At 43.1% G+C, this 19043-nt stretch overlaps 1 protein-coding gene across 1 annotated transcript in view; it reads right to left on the minus strand.

Annotated features, from left to right (window-relative positions):
- Window positions 1-16410, minus strand: part of LOC146199067 (uncharacterized) — an 18570-nt gene extending 2160 nt beyond the window's left edge. Inside the window, exons 1-2 of the mRNA XM_084594547.1 lie at window positions 14720-16410; window positions 5832-6048 (exon numbers count right to left, since the gene is read on the minus strand). Coding sequence (XP_084450673.1) covers window positions 5832-5883 — 52 coding nt within the window. The 5' untranslated portion in view covers window positions 5884-6048; window positions 14720-16410. The remainder of the gene's footprint in view (window positions 1-5831; window positions 6049-14719) is intronic.
- Between the last annotated feature and the right edge of the window lie 2633 nt (window positions 16411-19043).

The following is a 19043-nucleotide window of genomic DNA, read 5'->3' on the forward strand; positions in this document are numbered from 1 at the left end:
AAAAGACAATCCTTTTGATATGGATAAGGTTAGCTATTTGATTTCTACAGCCATAAAGAAAAGCCATCCTTACTACTCTTTTGTTTGCATATTTTCAGTGCATTGTTCGCACTGTTTCCTAAAGAGCTAGAAACGGAAGGGATCTGTGTAAGTAGCAAACAGCTTAATGAATAGATCAGTGGTTATCGGCAATGGATGGGTTGGAGACCTCTTGTGAACCACTGAAAGTTGACTGTAGAGGGGGGTAGGGATTCTTGTGAGGACTGTTGTTGCTGCAGTTCCAAGAGATCAAACTGGGATAGGGTCCATACTAAAGTGACCTCTAAAAATGTGCACTTGATAAGCCAGTGGGCCACAGCTGCAGAGGACATAGACAGAGGCAGCATGTCAGTATGTATGCTGCTGGAAAAGACTGAACTCCTTCCAACACTGCGCTGCTCAATCTCCCACCCCAAATGTTTTGCCTGCAGCCCATCCAGCAGTGCAGCAAGAGCTCGAGTTTAACCGATGCCTGCATCAACAAAAATCCCTCTCTCGTATGCAGACTCTCAATTTCCATACTCCTCTCCTGTGTCTTTGCCTTTGAGAAACAAGTTGGCTTTGAACCTCCATGCTTTTAATCCTGCAAAGCTGTCTTGCCAGGCCAGAGCACAGATCTATTGCATAAACTTTCTTTTTGGGGGGGAGATGTGTGTTTGCAGGCCCTCAAAATATTTTTGCGGACCCCCATTTGAGGAACACTGGAATAGGCCATCTGGAATACTTCCACCAGATTCCAACTTATCTTTTTTTTTTCCAACTTACCTCTTATACTGCTGTCAGCCTTAATGCTCACTAATAGTTTTAAAAGCCATGCAGATGCACAGTGGCAATATGGTAAACTATAGTAGTCGTTGAGCAGTGGATATGCATAACATGCACAACTACAGCCAAGATTTAAAATCAAAAGGCACTTCAGAGACAACTGTACTGGATGTTTCATGTTGACATAGACTACTGTAACTTAGGGTAATTTTTAATTCCCCATTAACTGACTTATTATGTAAGCTTAATCACTGAAAGTTGTAAATATTTGCTGCAGAGCCAGAGTGGGATATGCAAACTTGTATAGTGCCAGTGAAAACCAATCATTAAATTGTTTCCTATATTATATTTCTCATGCAGTACTTTCTTGCATTCTAAAATTCACAGAATGAGAAACAAAAGCCATGTGACCAGATGCTTATGCCAAGCTCCTGTGCTGCTCTCAAGCATGCAGTGACTGACTGGGATTCCTGCTTTTTACTGCACAATGGCACAATGAATGTTCCTGACCGAGCATTTCAAAGGAGAATGAAAATGCTCTTTTTTTTTTGTAGTCAGCAATGGTCAGTCATTGCGGCATGCATTTGCACCTTCACATGACACAGGCTAGAGATCCAAATATATACAACACTGTTGCGTCACCATGCCTACAGTCGTACTGCTGCCAACCTTGCCCACTCATTACATATTCTCGACAGCTGCATAATAGCAAAGCTCAAGCGCCCAATCAAGTGACCTTTTCTTTCATATTTTATAGGCTTTAAAATGCAAAAAAAAAAGAAGTTTGTGAAGCATACCGTGCAAGAAACAATTTAATAGGTGTTTTCTGAAGTTCTTATAAAACCTTGCATATCTCACTTGGGGGCTGCAGGGAATAATGTAGGAGTTAAGCAAATAAAATCAGGTAAGGGCAAAATAACCTTTTTGAAATCCTAGCTCAAGTTGCTTGGAAAGCTTGTATAGCAGAAGCACTGAAGGAAGTCATACACTGCAAGTCCCACACTGAAGACCTATTAGTGATAGAACGTTCTGCTCAGCAAAACTGTTTTAATGCTTCAAAGTTTGGCACTGCCTACGGAAAGTGATAGCAGATTGACAAAGAATGATGATATGGACTTCTTATCAGCATCAATTTTACAGCAAAGTTGGCACAGCCCAGTGATCTCACAAGCTGTATTTGTCAGGTTTGCAGCTACTATACAGCAATTATGGCACAAAGCTCATATCTGGATGTCAGAAGCAACACTAAAAGTGTGAAGTGCATGCACACTGGATGCAACAAAAGGAGCATTCGTCTATTTTCATTGATACTCTGAAGAGGAGTCATTTTGACAGCTGAATAAAAATTGGTTGAAAGCATTGTGTACACATAGTTGAAATCAAAATGGTACATGATGGTTTCACTTGCAACTGCAGTCTGCTTAGTTAGGAAGCCAGACCACAGACCATCTATACAAGGCCATCACTTCAGCTGAGCAGGCAATGTCCTTGAAGTAATTAATGAGCCACATTTACAGCACCACAGCATTATGCTGTGGAACAAATCCTAGCATTCAACTGCATTGTCTAGGGCAATGTGCTTGTTACTTGCTTTTATTCTTGTACAGTATTGCTTCAATGAGAACACAGACTAAACCTGCTGTAAAATGTCACTTCCTTTGCTTTGTAGACAAGCTCGATCACGTCTATGCCCTACAAAGTTAAGTCAGTGTGTGTGCCAGAAGCTTGAGGTCATGAGTAGTAGACATGGGCATGTTCCTGTTTTCTCTTTGCCAGTGAGCTGCAGTTTACTGATAGCATGAATAAACTTTCTCTTCATCAATGAGTTCATCTGACCTAGCTTGATGCTTTTTTTATTATCGGTGCAGCGCATTCACGACGAGGACGAGAGGAGACACAGACATCTGAGCGTAAATGCACTGCACCGATGTCTAACCAGCATGCCCAAGCATCTACTACGTCTTCATTTTTTTGCTTGCACCCAGGTTCCTACTTTCTCAGATTCACTCAACTATTGCTGCTCTAGCTCTTCATTTCATGTAATATCTTGCAGGAAACACTAAATGTTTAAATATACACTGCACCAGTAACAAAAGTAAAAATATAAAGGAAACTAAAAAAAAACGATGTTTTAATTGCAGCATTGACTATGACAAGGTGTGATTTGACAAATTTCGCCGCAGTCATTGATTTAAAAGGAGGAAACCTATGATGCCATTGGGAATTCTAAACTGGAAAGTGGTCACCTCTCAAAAATGCCACAACCACATGACAACTGGTAATGTGGCTAACTTGCCACTTGCGAGTTTTTGCATCAAAAGCTGCCTTCACTTCGGGCTTCGGCCCCGTTAGCATTTCTTGAGCGATGTTGGTTTTTGTGCCCTGGCCTTTAACTTTTTTTCCAGATTTTTCATGAAAAAAGAAACATGTGGCTACTGAGATTATATCTACTTTGTAGGTGCGTTTGCACGTTGATGCCCTTCTGTCAAATGTAAAGCGCGAATCAAAACATCCAAAATCATGTTGAAAGTTCAGCACATTTGTGTAAGTGTATCTCGTCCTTTTGTCCTTGTCTGCCAGCACTGCAATACCATAATGCTCGATAACCACTAACTAGCCCAGCAACATATCCTGCATTAGTTTTAATAGTGCTGATTGCACAAATTCAGTGATTTTTGCAATTGTTTCAGTTTCATGTTTTAAAATTGGAAAGTGGATCAGCAGGCCATGCAAATTTCAGCCATCACAGCTTGCAACATTCTCGGAGCTGGATTAACAGAAATAAGGGCCCTAGGCTAGAGTGCATGCCACCTCCCCCCCCCCCCCCAATTTGGAAGTCCCTCCTATCACTTCCATATTATACTTCTGTAAATACCCCATTTCATTTTACCCTACACCAAACTAAAAAAAAAAAAAACAAGGTGTGATTACTGTGATTGGCACGAGAGTGATGGATTATTTTTAGAAAAAGACCTCCCGAGTGAAGGGGAATTTCTGTTTTTGCAGCTCCACAAGGTCTGACAAAGGCAAAAGCTAAACAAAGTAAGATCAGGTGGGGGCCCCATCTCTTCATTCTGATTTTCTCTCTTCATATCTGTCACTCAACATTCAATACTTTGTGGTTCGGGCTCCCTTCTCACATCCTCGGAGATAAGGTTCTGTGCTTCAGCATCCTTAGCCCCCACCTTTATCCAGTGCTACATTCTATCCTATTCCGTACACACAACTGTCACAAATTTCTGTACAAAAAGACATGAAATACAACTAAAGAGTGCATTTTTAGTACACAATGACAGTTGTAGTTTCGAAGCGTGCCGTAAGAGTACGTAATTTTCAATGCAGCACACATTCTTCAACAGTACCTAGTACTATTTAGATATTCATACTCTCTCTTGCAATACGGCCCCCTCTAGTGACATCAACATCTACATTTACACCATAAGACAACAGAGACAGTGCCACTGCTTGGCATCATCTGTGTTCGCTCCAAATGTGCAAAGTGATCTTGGGTGCCGCCGGCACCTCTTGTGCTGGATGGACAAACCAGAGGCTTAGGCTTTAGGCTGTGTGAATCAGCATCATAGGAAGCAGTTACTGCCCTTATTCATCTCACAATTTCTGCATGTATTATACTTTCAAAATGTAGACACAACAGTTTATATGCTGCAGGAACACAAGTAAATCGATGCCTACAATAAGAAATCATATTGCCTAGAACAGCTGCAAGGTGAATACAAGTACAGTAATAAGGTAGAAAGTTGGGCGAGTTGGTATATAGACATGGTTGAAAAAATCCATTGCACTAAAAAAGATGACGTCTAAACGCTTAAAAAACAGGACAAGCGCAGACTCACAACTATGGTTATTTGACTAAACAGATGAGATATATATGCAGAGAAACAAACAGATGCACCTGCGCAGAATCACCAGACAGTAAAAAAAAAAAAGATTATGTTTCGAATTTTATCTAGGTATAAAAATGCACACTCTGCTAGGGAGACAAAGGCTGGGTGATGCATCTAGCACCTTTTTTCCTGATACAGTAGGCCTTCTTAAGTTCTCATGTTAGCCTATCTCGATGATGGAAAAGAATGCTAGTTTGTGAGAACTGCGGATAGCAGCCTTGTCTATCTTTATCACCATTCTTATTTTTTCCTTCGTTGCATTTCCTACAATGCACAGCCACGTGCAAGTAAGTGTCGGACAATATGACCTCCAAATGCTCCTTCAGACATACATTTATACATCGGCCCATCTGGCCAACGTACACCTTACTGCAAGATAAATGGAACTCATACACAACCGCACATGCAGGGGACTTGCCATGATCTGTGCCTAATAGTAAACTGAAATGGGCCAATACTGTGGGACAAATCAATTTTTTTCTGTACACAGGCAAATCTGGACAATTTGAAGGGTGCAGAACAAACCACTGTAATCTCATAACAATGGGCGACATTCTTTATGTTATGAGAGAGTTGTGCTTATAAGGTATGATCTATGTTTAGAGTGTATAGTCGTGGTGTTTTTTAGCACAGTGGATTTTTTCAACCAAGTACAGTAATAACTGACTGCGATGATGCCAATAGAGACCTTATTCCCACAGCTAATATCACTGATTCACCAAAGTTGCTGGCTACACTCAAGGTCGGTGAACACAGATGGTGCCCAGCGGCGACTATGTCTCTGGTGTCTTCCGGTGTAACTATACATTTTTGTCGATTTCTGACATTTTTGTTAGAAAACATTGCTTGCTACAGGCAAAATGACAACAAAGTTTGAAACAAGACTCCAAGCACAAATAGTATTTTGGCCTGTCCAAAATTGAACACATTAAAATTATTGGTTAGGTAATGACAGGCTATTACAGCATGTTACAGAGACGTACACCCAGCTATATATAATGCAGATTACTGTCAGCACATATCAAACAGAATGCTTATAATTCTGCGCTTACATCACTGCATTTAAAACTTAAAAACAAACCATTTCGCTTAAATTTCAAAAGAAAAGTGTTTATAACTTGCCAAATTTCTTGTGCAGCAAATCCTGGAGGCGGCTATCTTGATCTTCAACCATTTCAGCTTCTCCTCCAGCTTTCTGACCTTTCTTCGCAGGGACTTGCTATTTTCTTGCTCTTTCCTTAGCAACCATCTCTCAATAAGCTCATCACCCGAGCTTTCAGGCCATGGGAGTCTTGTCCGAGAAGGAGCAGATTTTTTTTTTTTTTTTACTGCGTTTCACCTTCAGAATACAGAAAGTATAGATTAGCAAGTACCATCTTCAAGCATCCATGCAGCGACTGAGCAAATAAAAGCATTAAGGCAAAATTCACCAACTTACTTTATCAAATAATCACCACAAACATTTTTGCCCCCAACACAAATACCTACATGTGTTATCTATAGTAATCCAAGATCTTGATCTGGCTGGCAGAAGTGCTGGCTCATGGCATCAGTGCCTCTGCCAGCATGGCGTCTGGACAAATGCACCCCCCCCCCCCTACTGGGATGAGCAAGTTTGGCTCCATAAGATAAAAAAAAACATCCTGCCATCGCCCATGCACTGATGTGACATTCCAATAGGATCTGTTTTTCTATAGGAGAATTGCGCTGCGTTTGCAAACTACTTGCAAAAAAGGCCCTGAGAGACACTGCTCAAGGGGACCTTTTTTCTCATTCCTGCAGTAGCTAACAAAAATGCAACAAGACTGCAAAGACATGAAGCAACGCATGAAACAATGCCGAAGTATCAAAATCACCTAACAGCAGCAATACATTTCTAGTAGGTGCACTGGGTGCATGCTGATCTGTGCCTTTACAATAATGGGCCACCACTGTAATGAAGAACTCAAGTTGCTTTATTTCAGATATGAAACTGGAGAAAGCAAAAACATGCATCCACAGTACAAGTGGCATGGTGATCAGAGACATTTTGTTATTGCAATCAGTGCTGCAAATGTGCATGACCGAAAATCTAGCTTCACTGAAAAAGTCATAGGTGTAGTGATTCCGTTAGTTCAAATTATATAGCCCATCATGTACAAGCAGAATAAGATTGAAATTTCAAGCTAACTGCTTGAAGAGCCTCGATATATGTTACTTTTTGAGAATGGTGCATTGACTGTCAGCAAGCGTGCTCACGCAACGGATCTATAGGCTTTGAATTTTTCTCAAGTAAAAAAAAAAACTGCACCACGTCAGAGTCTATGCAGTGATACGTAAGTGTCAATATAGTAATAGTCCAACTTTTTAGAAACATGTGCTCTTTTCTGGTGCACACAGATTACACACATACCCACTGAATCACACTGTTGTAAGCCAGAAGCATTGAAGTACTACAGCAGCTTCGATTGTGCAGGGTGAAGCAGCTAGGGACCAATAAGTTGATTATACGTGTGCGCCATGCCTCCTGACGTGTTACACTCTGCCTGCATACTGGAATGGCAGCCACTGTGGCCCAAGTGCAAGCTCTTACATATCCCAACAATTGCCTTTTTTCCCCATTAAGTTTACATTACTCTCCCCCTACATTTCTGACCATTGATTCAATATGCTCAATATATGCTTTTCTGGAATCCTGTACACTTACTGGTCAGTTTTCTAGCTCTCTTCCTCCACTGCAAGTCCGCACTCTTCCTATACAAATATTTAGTTATTACCTTCGTTGCCCGTCGGTTTTGCCCATTCTCCATACCCATCCTTCTTATCAGCATTTATTCTATGCTTCTCAAGCTTTCAGTGATCTCCGCTTTATGTCACCCTGTACTGCCGCATCAGTGGTTTATTTCTAGCAGCGCTGGTCCGACTTCAGGAACAACTCTCCCCTTCTGAAAGTGATCCCTGGTGCCAATACTCCTTTTCTGATACCTCTCAGCACCTCTTACCCATTGTATTTTCATATTGCTCTGTGCTTCATTACTCTGACATGTCTGTTCCCTTTCAGTTAAATACTGTTCCTGCTTTCCCACATACATATTGTCCTCGTTTGTCCATCCTGCAAGATATCTATTTTTCTAAAAGCCTGCCCTTCCTTAAATATTGATGACATTCTGTATCAGACGACCACACTGAATGTGACCGCGGTTGGATAAATTTTAATGGCAACAAATAAATGCGCAACAGATGCAGGTCCCTTTTTGTCATTTGTCTGCTAATTGTGCTAGCCTATGTGGCATGCAGAGAGAGAAATTTATGGGAGCTAAACTTATTGCTAACTAAAGGGCACGTTACACAGCACTTTGCAATGGAATATGGAATGTATGTACACATTCTATTACGTTTTCAGTGGTCAGCGTCAGATAATATGAGTATAAACAATGAGCAGATAAACTAGCTGGCCGCACTTCTATTCGGCAAGCTCCGCCGCCCGTGCAACGTAAAAGTTTGCTTGCGAGAAGACGCACGCGGCTCGTGTCACCGTCCGGGACAGCAAAAATGTCTAAATATGTTTCCACGGCCATCAGCACGTCGAACTGTATGCGACTTCCACATTGCAAAATATGCGCCGATTATAATATGCCGCGCACGCACAGTGCAGCGGAGTGCTGCAAGTTAAATAATTACGTGCAAGCAGTTGCATAGTACACTGAGCACGTTCTTTTATCAGACACTATTCAAGCCCTGCGCACACGCAGGAATGCTCCAATAAAAGGGCGGGGAATGCGGCAATTACTGTGATTATGCGTACTCGCTGTCCGTTATTCCCTTATTCAAGAAGGATTAGGGGGGATGAGGCAATTACTCTGAGCATGCTTACTAGGTTTCCGTTATTGGTAAGTACTTTGGTGCGTATGCGTGGTTGTGTTTGACCGTACACACAGCGTTGACGGCGGGCCGACACCGATCAAAATCTATTCAACGCCTCCATCACCTTTTGCGGAACAATAATATAAGGCTGTGGCTAAAGGTACGTCCGACGGACCCGATCAGTGGTCTTAAAGGTACGTCCGACGGACCCGGTGCGTTTTTCTTCGGGATCCGTCGGACGGATCCGGGAAATATTTTTCAGAGGTACGGCGGACGGACCCGATCGGTAGGGTTCTTCCGACGGACCCAACGCATTTTTCTCCGATATGGGCCTTGGGATCCGTCGGGAAAGCCGGACGGATCCGAGTCCGAGATCCCCAGATGTGGTTGTAGCAACAACATGGTAGCCATATGTAGCCAAATCGAAGTTGGTATGAGGTGTACGCATGGTGTACATACGTACGAGGTGCAAGAAGTATGTATACATACTGCATGCGTGAAATGTGAAATTACAAAGAATAGTACAGTGGCAAGAATAGTGCCTAGAATGGGTGATACACTACGTGATGGCATGATGATAGGTTTACGTGAGTTGGACCGCGGCAGGGTGGCAAGCACGACCAGAGCGCAAGCGCATGTAATCGCGGTGTTGACGGCCAGCCCGCGGCCCGCACGCCCGCTCATTTGGTCCTCGTTATCATGTGGATTAACGTCTACGACGGTCGTTATGTAATTATGTAGTTTTGATTCTTCAAAGTTTCCTCACTTCCATATGTGATGAGATGCGTCACGTAACGCATCGCTTTCTGCTCGCATTGAGGTTTGGTGCTGCAAGTTCTACGTAGTACAAGCGGCGCTGAAAAAGCTGGGCACCGCCGGCGTGTTTCTAGCCCAAGCATCGCGTCATTCGTGTTTGTTGTACAACTGGAGGTGTGGTTTGTGCTTACCGTGAGATGCTGTGATTACGGATTACGTCCTACTAGAGTGCTGTGTGAGACTACGAAGAGTGCTGTGATGAGTGCGCCGATGCCCGGACGGACATCAGTGTGTCCGTTTATGATCGGCGATGTTGCACGTGCATGTCAGTGTTTATTAGGTGCAGTAGTAATTTATTTACACGCGCTGTGCAACAATCAGACGAAAATAAGTCATCGACAATTTGTTAGCCTGTACTACAGAGCTCAAAACTCGGAAAATGGGAATGCACATGATGCAGTTTTCGCATGTTGGAGTGGACCGAAAAATAAGTGCCCAGCCCACACCGCCGGGATGCGCATTCCTACAGGTGAAATGGTTCAGGTTTCTGTAAAATAGCTGCCTGGCACAGCACCTTTCGAAATTTTCAGGCTTTGTACTATTGTTGAAGGCCACTTTATCATTAATAAAGGAACGAATATGCTTTATGTGTTAATGACTAGTGTTTTTTCAACATATTATGTTCATTTTTTTTCGCTTTTCCTTAATTTTCTTTGTTTTTCATGCTAGAAAAACACAAATAGCACACTTTTAAACTTGTCAGTCCAAAGCTGAACATGAATATCTGCCATGCATGTGACAGCTTTAATGCTAGAAAGGTTGACATGTATAGCATGTATGTACACGCTGCGACATCTTAGTGACACGTTCGGCTACTTGCCCCAAGGTCGTGATGTTTAATACCAGTGATGGCAGTCGCACTTTGGTGCAGGTGAAATGCAAATGCTTCTGTTTTCTGCAAGATGTCAATGCAAAGTACAAAGCCTGGGCAGTCAAATTAGTCTGGAGCTCTCCACTACGGTATTCTTCATAGCTACATATGTCACTTTAGGATGTGAAACCCTACATGCCACAGGTAGGCTGCATTGTTTTTTAGATTTTGTAACCTCTCATCTATGTTTTGCAACATTTGGCTAATTTTAGTTCCCAAACAGTTGCTAAAGATGAAACCGAAGCAGTTCATGGCATGGTTTGCTGTTTAGATTCATTTTCTAATTGCAGTTCTTTGAAACTTGCATCAATGCTGGACAGTTCAAATAGCAAGCAGTTGAATTACAGAAATGATGTGGATCATGCATTTCAGTTCTGACAAGTGGAAAGTAATGGTCCCCTCCTTGCATGCATAGGTGCCTTTAGACAAATACATACTCGGGTGTGTGATTGTGACACATATCAAGGGTCAACAGAAAGCCATGTGGAGCCAGTGTGATATTCTTCATGAAGGCTAAAGTAAAATTGTACAACAGCTGCTGTACCATGCAGAAAAAAATTGATCATTTAGTGTATGATTAACTGACCATGAATAGCATCTTACTCAGAGTATGATGTGATATATATCTGGTTTAGCATCCCAAAATAACTACGGCTATGAGGAACACAATAGTTGAGGGCTCCGGTATAATTTCGACCACCTGGGGTTCTTTTACATGCACTGACACCGCACGGTGCATGACAGCCTATTGTTTCGCCTCTATTGAAATGCCTCTGCTGTGGCTGGAACCAAATCTGCATCTTTGGGTTCAGCAGCCAAGCACTCTAACTACTGAGCCAGCACAACGGGGCCAAGTATCAAAATGCATGCCATTACATTTCCTTCTAGCCTGTGGTTTTCTTCACAGAACTAATGTATACAAGAAAAAGTAAATAGCAATAAAACATTAGTTTTATTGCACATTATATTCACATTTCAGCAAACATTCTCTAGGAAAAAATTTCTCATAATGTTTGCATGGAAACCATGAACATCTTACAAAAACAAAACAATACACTTACTCCACTCCAATTATTAATGGGCAAGGCTGCATCTATGCTACTACACTGCACTTATCACAAAACCACAAGCCCCATCTGCTTTGGCCAATCACTTGATGAAACTAACGGAGACAGATGTCGCACACCACAGACTGGTCGTCTCGCAACATATCTCTGCATATGTTACATTTCAATTTCATGCCTTTCCACTTAGCTTCAACTGTTGCCAGCATTACTAGTTACCCATCTTTTCTGAAATTCCTTTTTTATGCTGTTGGGATCAGCATCCTTGTTAACGATGGTCTCTGGAATTTTCGATGCTATCATTTTCACATCTTCCTCATCTGGAAGAACGAAGGAAATGACAAGCGTTGAGCAGAAAAAAAATTAGGGAGACTCCTAATCTCCACCTTTAAGGGTATGGTGTGCCAGCATTAATGTTTCTTGTCTGCAGATCCCACTGTGGATTCCCGTTAATTTACATGCCCTTTGCTACAAACATAATTACTAATTCCTTAATTCATGTCTCTGTTATCTCAGATATACTCATTAGCATACGGTCGTAGGCTGCCCTGTTAGGTGATAGACAACCTGGCATAGACCTCTGTAAGCCTCAACCTTTCTTAATTGGAGCTGAAACGTCGCAGAACATATTTCAAATATAACTTTGTAAGCTTGACTTAACAGCTCCTGCCATGTCGTGTGGCCTCGTGACATTTGGCTCATGGCACTTTTGGCTTGTGCACAGGGGTCATCTGTTAAATACTGGTTAACATGCATGACAAATACATTTTCACACAAACTGGTGGCAAATGGTCAAGTGGTGCACTGCAGATTCTGAAATGTATACCTAATATGCATGCAAGGATCACACCATCACATAACGTGATCAAGAGTTCTATCAGTACCTGTAGTTACATAGCATTTCAATGCCCATTAAAGGACCACCTCAGACAATGGTTGTTGTTACCACAAGACCTGTTCTAACAGCGTACTGACACCATTCCACTGAGCGATGGACATGTATATGCACACCCTAGATAGCTCATGATTGTGGATCTCATTTATTTCTACGACTTCCAAGGAGTTCCTGTCGTCAGAAACCCTACACTTTATGAAATCGGGACAGTTGTCTTGAAAGGTGATGAAAAGAAATAACTAGGTTACCTTGACGCAATGCTAAATTACAGAGGGTGAATATGCTGCATGAAGATACCAAGAAGCTTGTACAAAGAAAAGTGAGAGTGAAATGGCAGGATTTTTGAAACAATGAAATAAACTACAAACTATACTTGTCAAACCTGTCATTAAGGAATGGAAATCATGCAGTAATCAAAAACACAACATGGAGGCCATTTTAGGTCATCTTCACAAAACACATATCCACACCTCACACACAGCTTCATACTTATGAAAGAGGACAAACCAATATGCAAGGAGTGTGGAGATGAACTAACAATAAACCATATCTTACACGTGCGCCAGAGTCGAGAAAATAAGAGGAAACATTTTGTACAATTTTGCAACAGATCCTTTTCCATACCAGCATGATTCTAGGAGAGACGTGCAAATTTCCTGCATTTTTGGTTTCCTAAAATGTTCCTAAACAAGCTACATCCTAAACAACATTTTAGTCATTACACACAAAATAAATACATTACACCTTGTTCTTGGTGCATGGCAGAATTAGTTGCTTATGCACCATAAAAATCAATGCAAAAATCAAAATCAATACAATGCTGTAAGGTATACCTTGGTTAGCTATGTAATATGAGACAAGCTTTCGGTCTGGTGTGGTCCTTATTCACGTGACAGCGCTGTCATGCGGGTCTATGTCCCAGCGATCGGAAAGTGACCTATTCCAATAATTCTACAAACTGAAGGCGATTCTACAGATTTCTAAAGACTGCAGTGCTCAACTGTCTTATCAACGTCCGCCTGCTTTGACAGCCTGGAGTGAAACTGTTGAAGAGAATACATTTTTTAACATTTAACGCGTTTCAGAAGGCGTTGCTTTAAATTACGGGGCCCACAAAAAGCAGCTGAATGTCAAACGCCGCCTAGGTAGGCTTTCTAGCTAGACAGCGGTGTAACGTGGAAAATCGCTCCGCCGGTCCATCGCTGGCGCCGCTGACTTGACAGGCAAACTGTTCAAACTTATAGCTACAGACCACACCTGAAACACTGAATTGCGCATGATCAAGGCAGAATTTCTCTAACACTGAGCACTGGTAGCTATCGATTTCGCGCCCAATATTGTGAAAATCTGTCCTCTCTTCGATCATTGATACGTCCACGGTTGAACATTTATGCGCCTCGGGGTAGGCCAGCCGTTGGAACATGGATGCGTGGTTGTAGCAACGATCACTTGCATGGCACACTCTGCAAAATTCCAAGAGTCAGCTTCTGCAACGAAATGTGCAGCTCACATTTTCTACCGCATACCTAAGTCCGGCGATGCATGCATATCGATCCCGATCGTTTCAAAGCTGCGCGGCCGTTCAGTCGGGTCACGCTAACCTCGAGCATGCGGAGGTTTAAACTACATGTACGCAAAATTCAACGACAAGAAAAAGATGCAGGCTAAGCACAAAGAACATTGCTGTTCACATGGAAATCGGATCATTCGTGCTTCCGTCTTTCCGGTTGTGCACTCTTGCGGTGCGGTGCAGTAGGTCTTCGCCTCGACGAGTCGATGTGCAGCTCGCCGCAGTAGCAGCGCAGGCCTCTAGTAGATTCGGCATGTCTTCTGCCACGACTCTGAGTTAGAATTTAAACGAAGAATTTAGCTAGAAACATCCTGTTTCCTCGGTCTGCATGTGAGGAACAAGCATAATGCCATTTCACATACATACTTTGGACTGCTGAATGTTCTGCACGGCGAGGTGCGTGTGTGTTGTGCCAGCGCTAGATCTTCGGAGGTCGATGCACGACCTAAGACAGCGTAAATGCTAGGAATAGCTCGCTCGCATTACGGGCAGATCGAGGTGATAGTTTAGAGCGAAGCGAAAGCTGCTCGTGAATGTGCGTATCTCGATGCCAGCTGGTGGAGCTGGTGCAGTACGTAGCATCGCCTGCAGCTATGTGCGTGACAGCGATGCTTGCCGTACACAACCCTAAGTGAAGACCGTATTCTATGTTAGAACGGATGCACTCTTCGTAGCACCTAATCGAGAGTCCGGCTAGCTGATATCATAGAGGATAAGATCATTCACGCGTAGCAAGCGGAATGTGGCCGCGTTCGACGTGCATATAGCCATGAGCCTGTATATCGACGTCCGCCGTATCTTTACGAGAATCGAATGGATACGTCGGACGTACCTTTAGACACTTCGATAATATAAGAGCCGCAAACTTACACAGAAGCTACGTCAGCAGGCAGTAATAGTACGATCGAGACAAAAAGTATTGCAATATACTTGTAACACATGCAGACTTACATCCAAGAAGCAGAACGTCGCCGGGGGGGGTAGGATTCTTGTACCTCACCGTTGAACGTCTCCTTCCAGTAGATTCTCTTGCATTTAGCAGAGTCAGCGCATGTGACCGGGTTAAAATCTTTGATTAAGGAGGAGGAGCTTTATACCCATCTTGTATGCTGTCCTCCCTTCTCTCACAACACAAGCAGCAGAGGCACCGGCGAAGCACACTGCGTGGGTATAAATGGACGCGCGCCAGCAGCAGTAACACTACACCAACAAAAGTCGTTTCGGCGGGAGCAAACCGCGGAAGAGGAGAAAAGAGGAAGCAGACGGGAGAGAGAATTTAAGAATGCGGCGGAAAGGCGAGAGTGAAGAAAAAAAAAGCGGAGAGCGAAGTTTTTTCCGGAGAGCGATAACTCGTTTCGGCGTGAGCTATGTGGAGAGAGCACGGGGGACTGCGGAGCAGCGTAGGAGGAGGAAAAAAAGGAAAGCGCAGCAAGTTACTAGATGTGGAGAGAATGACAGAACGCGGCGAAAAAGTGAGGGAGGAAAAGAAAAAGCGCAGAGCTTGGACAAGTTTTTCCTAACCCGGGAGACGCGAGGAAAGAAACATGGTGATGGCAGAAACTTTAATTGCCATATATACAAACGGGGAGGGAGAAGCCCACTGCGTGCTCTGGAGGAGACATTCCTTGCAATGCAAAATAAATCCCTTGGATCGCAAATTCGCAATCCCTTTCATGGCACTGGAAATGACGCGGCGCTGGCCTACTTCCAAGCTCAAATAAAATAAATCCAGTTATTTCATTCACGAATTATTAAGAGTATCCATGCTGCAGTGGAGGTTGGTACAACAATACGACAAAAAGAATGCATCATATCATAGCATAGGTTTGCAAACCAAAAAACAAAAATGTACAGTTGAACAAGTACAAGACGTAGAGTCTGTCAATAGCACATTCCGCTATGTTTTGTGCACATGTATCTGCAAATACCGATGATACGAGTTTTCCCAAATAATTGCATTGCCGTCAAGTTGAAAAAAAAAAAAAAACTAAAGAAAGGCTATGTCTGATCAGCTTCCTCCTTTCGTCAAGCCTAGGAGGTGACGTGTTGAGATAAACCGAATGTGAGGCAAGGACTTTCGATGTTCTGTTCACTTAGTGTTGCGACAAGATATTATTCCATGATATCGAAGGAAAGTTAAAGTCATCGAATAAAATGAAGGTGTACAGATATGATGTGGTTTATAGGATGAAGCATATTGTGGAATTCCGGTGCAAATGAAGCTGCCGCGTGTGGGAGCCGGTAAAAGCAGCCGAAAATAGCGGTTAGGCTAAAAGCTCTAGAGTGAACGTGATTCAGTTCAAAAGTTTGGGGCATTATTTATGGGGCGGCAGAGCAAACTTTCATGAGTAACGATAATGATGGTGCCGCCGCCCCGTATGCTAAAAGAAAGAAAGGAGTAACAAAAACATTGCGTAGCCGGTTATATGTTCCCAAAGACCATCTAGAGAAAGACCTCAAGCCATTGTTTACAAAATACAGTGGATACCACTTATAACGTAACCGCTGATTGTGAAGGAGGTACCATGTCGTGGGGGGCCACAACAGTGCACTAAACACTAAATGAGGATTCCTCTATCCCCCTCACCGCACAGCTTGTGTTCCAACTAAAAGGCCTTGCTCCGAGACTCCTCATATCATTTGTTTGAATTCAAAGAGTCAAGGATGCTTTAGCCCACTGCGTTTGTGGCTGCTAAGGTTAGCACCAACGCCTTTGCGAAACTGAGCTTGCGTTCGCGGATACACAGTTCCGCTCGCGGCGGTCGCGGTATTTTACGCGGTCGCGCGCTGCGTGCGGTATGCTGAAACTAATCTGTGTTCAGAGGACTTAGTGCGTTGCGTTTTGTTCATTTATTAATGAGATGCGTGTGTAGCTTCAGGTAAAAAGTGCGGTACCGCTTTCAGTGCAGCGTTCGAGGTCCCGCGACCTACGTTATAAGCGGTCTACACTGCATGTATACTAGTCCTCAACTGCAAACTGGCAAATAAGTGCCTAAAAAATATGCGGCAACGTAAAAATGGTATATAAGGAATTTCTTAACAAGTAGCAACACCATAACTGAACATTCCGAAGACTCCGACAAAAAAAAAAAAAAAAAAAAAAAAAAAAAAAAGAAAAAGCTTCCAAGAACCATCCGTCCTGGAGACCGAGACCAAGTATCGGAAAAAAGCGACTTCTTCAGTTAGATGACCCCGAACCACGTGAACCGTACGAGCTAGCCACAACGCAGAAAAAAAAAAAAAAAAAAGATGACTCCAGCGAGCACCGCTGCTACCCCACACCTGAACCTGCTGGCACCTTGACTCAATATAGGCTTTTTAAATCTCCCCCCCCCCCCCTCCCCTTCCTACCCCTTTAAACCCCACTCGCTCTCTTCTTCTTTATTCGTCCCTCCTTGCCTCTTCTCAACAAGCCCTTCGTCACCCGCGCCGGAGTCGAGCAGTAGGAATTTAAGAAGTGATGGTTGGAGAAGTCTCAAGTTTAGAGAGCAGATGCGAGCGAGGGGGGAGTGGTGGGGAGGGCTTTAACCATTAAGCAGCTGCAGCAAAAGAACTGACCTCGAACAAGCAAAAAAAAAAGCAGGCAAAACGAAGTCTCAAGTTTAGAGAGCAGATGCGAGCGAGGGGGGAGTGGTGGGGAGGGCTTTAACAATTAAGCAGCTGCAGCAAAAGAACTGACCTCGAACAAGCAAAAAAAAAAAAAAAAAGCAGGCAAAACGAAGGAAGCAGCATCGTATGCAGGGGTTGAAGGCGATGGGAGAGGGACAAGATGGCGGTACCTGCACAACACGAAAAATGGGGGGGGGGGGGGGGGGGTGATTTCAATGACCCCAGCGAGCACCGTTGCTACCGCACACCTGTACCTGCGAGCACCTTGACTCATGACTCAAATAGGCTTTTAAGCCTCTCCCCCCCCCCCCCACTTCCTACCCCATTAAACCCACTTGCCCTTTCCTGTATTGGTCCCTCCTTGCCTCTTCTCAACAAGCCGTTCGTCACCGGTACAGAAGTCGAGCCGTCTCCCAATCATCGCGTTTCTGGGAATAAAAAAAAAATAAAAATAAATAAACCACCGGAAGTTTCAAGTTTAGAGAGCATCGGATGCGAGCTAGGGGAGAGCGGTGGGGAGGGCTTTAACAATTAAGCAGCTGCAGCATGGGTACTGACCTCTAACGAAAAAAATAAATAGGCAAAACGAAAGAAGCAGCGTGGTATGCAGGGGATGAAGGCGATGGGAGAGGGACAAGCTGGCGGTGCATGACAACACGAAAACATTAGGGAGGGGGGAGGGGGGAGGCTGATCTTTCTTTTTTCTGCTTTTAATGATTACGTGTCGTTGTGGAAACCGAATATATCTCTTGATCTAAGAAAGGAATTGGATTATTGAAATTTTGTTATGTATATTTTTGTGATGATGGCACATAAAGTGCAATGACCTACTTTATTACATCAAATGAACAGCTTCTTTCAAGCCATTTAATTGTTGTATGCAGATAAGCAGAATGTAACTACTTTTGGCCATTGTCAAGCATCCAAAAGCACCCTCTATTCAAGAATGCATTTTAGTATTGTACGATTAAGCAATCACGCCTGTAACTATATACTTTATTATTAATTGCTTCACACTTTCTTTATGTAACAGCGCCCTGTTGGGGAGTGATAAATTGTACCATCACTGTAGTATATATGTTTTGAGAAGAGTTGAGTGATTTCGACATCTTGGCATAGTTAAAGGTACTGTGTTGTTTACATATGGTTGCCCAGGTGATGTACATTTTCAACATAATACGACAAATGAACCATTGACAATCAAAGTTTGGTTGATATATGGGCGCCCATATGAACTCTGCACCCATATGCCCAGTGCCCATATGATCCATATGTCCTGCAATGCATATGGATATGGGCACAATATGGGGCACATATGGCCTCATACCACTTGCCCATATAAACTGCGCCTAGTCCTATATGCCCCATATGGTGTGAATTTGACCCCATATGAATCGATATGTGGCCTATATGAATTCATATGTGGCCTATAAGAATTCATATGTGGCCTATATGAAAATCATATGGGTCTTTTTCAGTAGGGTCCTCATGCGGCTGTAAATTTGCGTCTTCATTATTAATCCTCTAAAAGGCTACGAAGCTGAAAAGTACCCTTATGACGTCATTTCAGTGCTTTCTGAAATTACAATATGTCTTAACTTACTTAACCACCCTCCAAACTGACTGCGGTAAGCAAATACCCGCCTATACTACACGTCAAATTCGT

The sequence above is a fragment of the Amblyomma maculatum genome, chromosome 2, assembly GCF_055883805.1.
Source record: "Amblyomma maculatum isolate TAMU_Amacu chromosome 2, ASM5588380v1, whole genome shotgun sequence".
In the NCBI taxonomy this organism is placed as follows: domain Eukaryota; kingdom Metazoa; phylum Arthropoda; class Arachnida; order Ixodida; family Ixodidae; genus Amblyomma; species Amblyomma maculatum.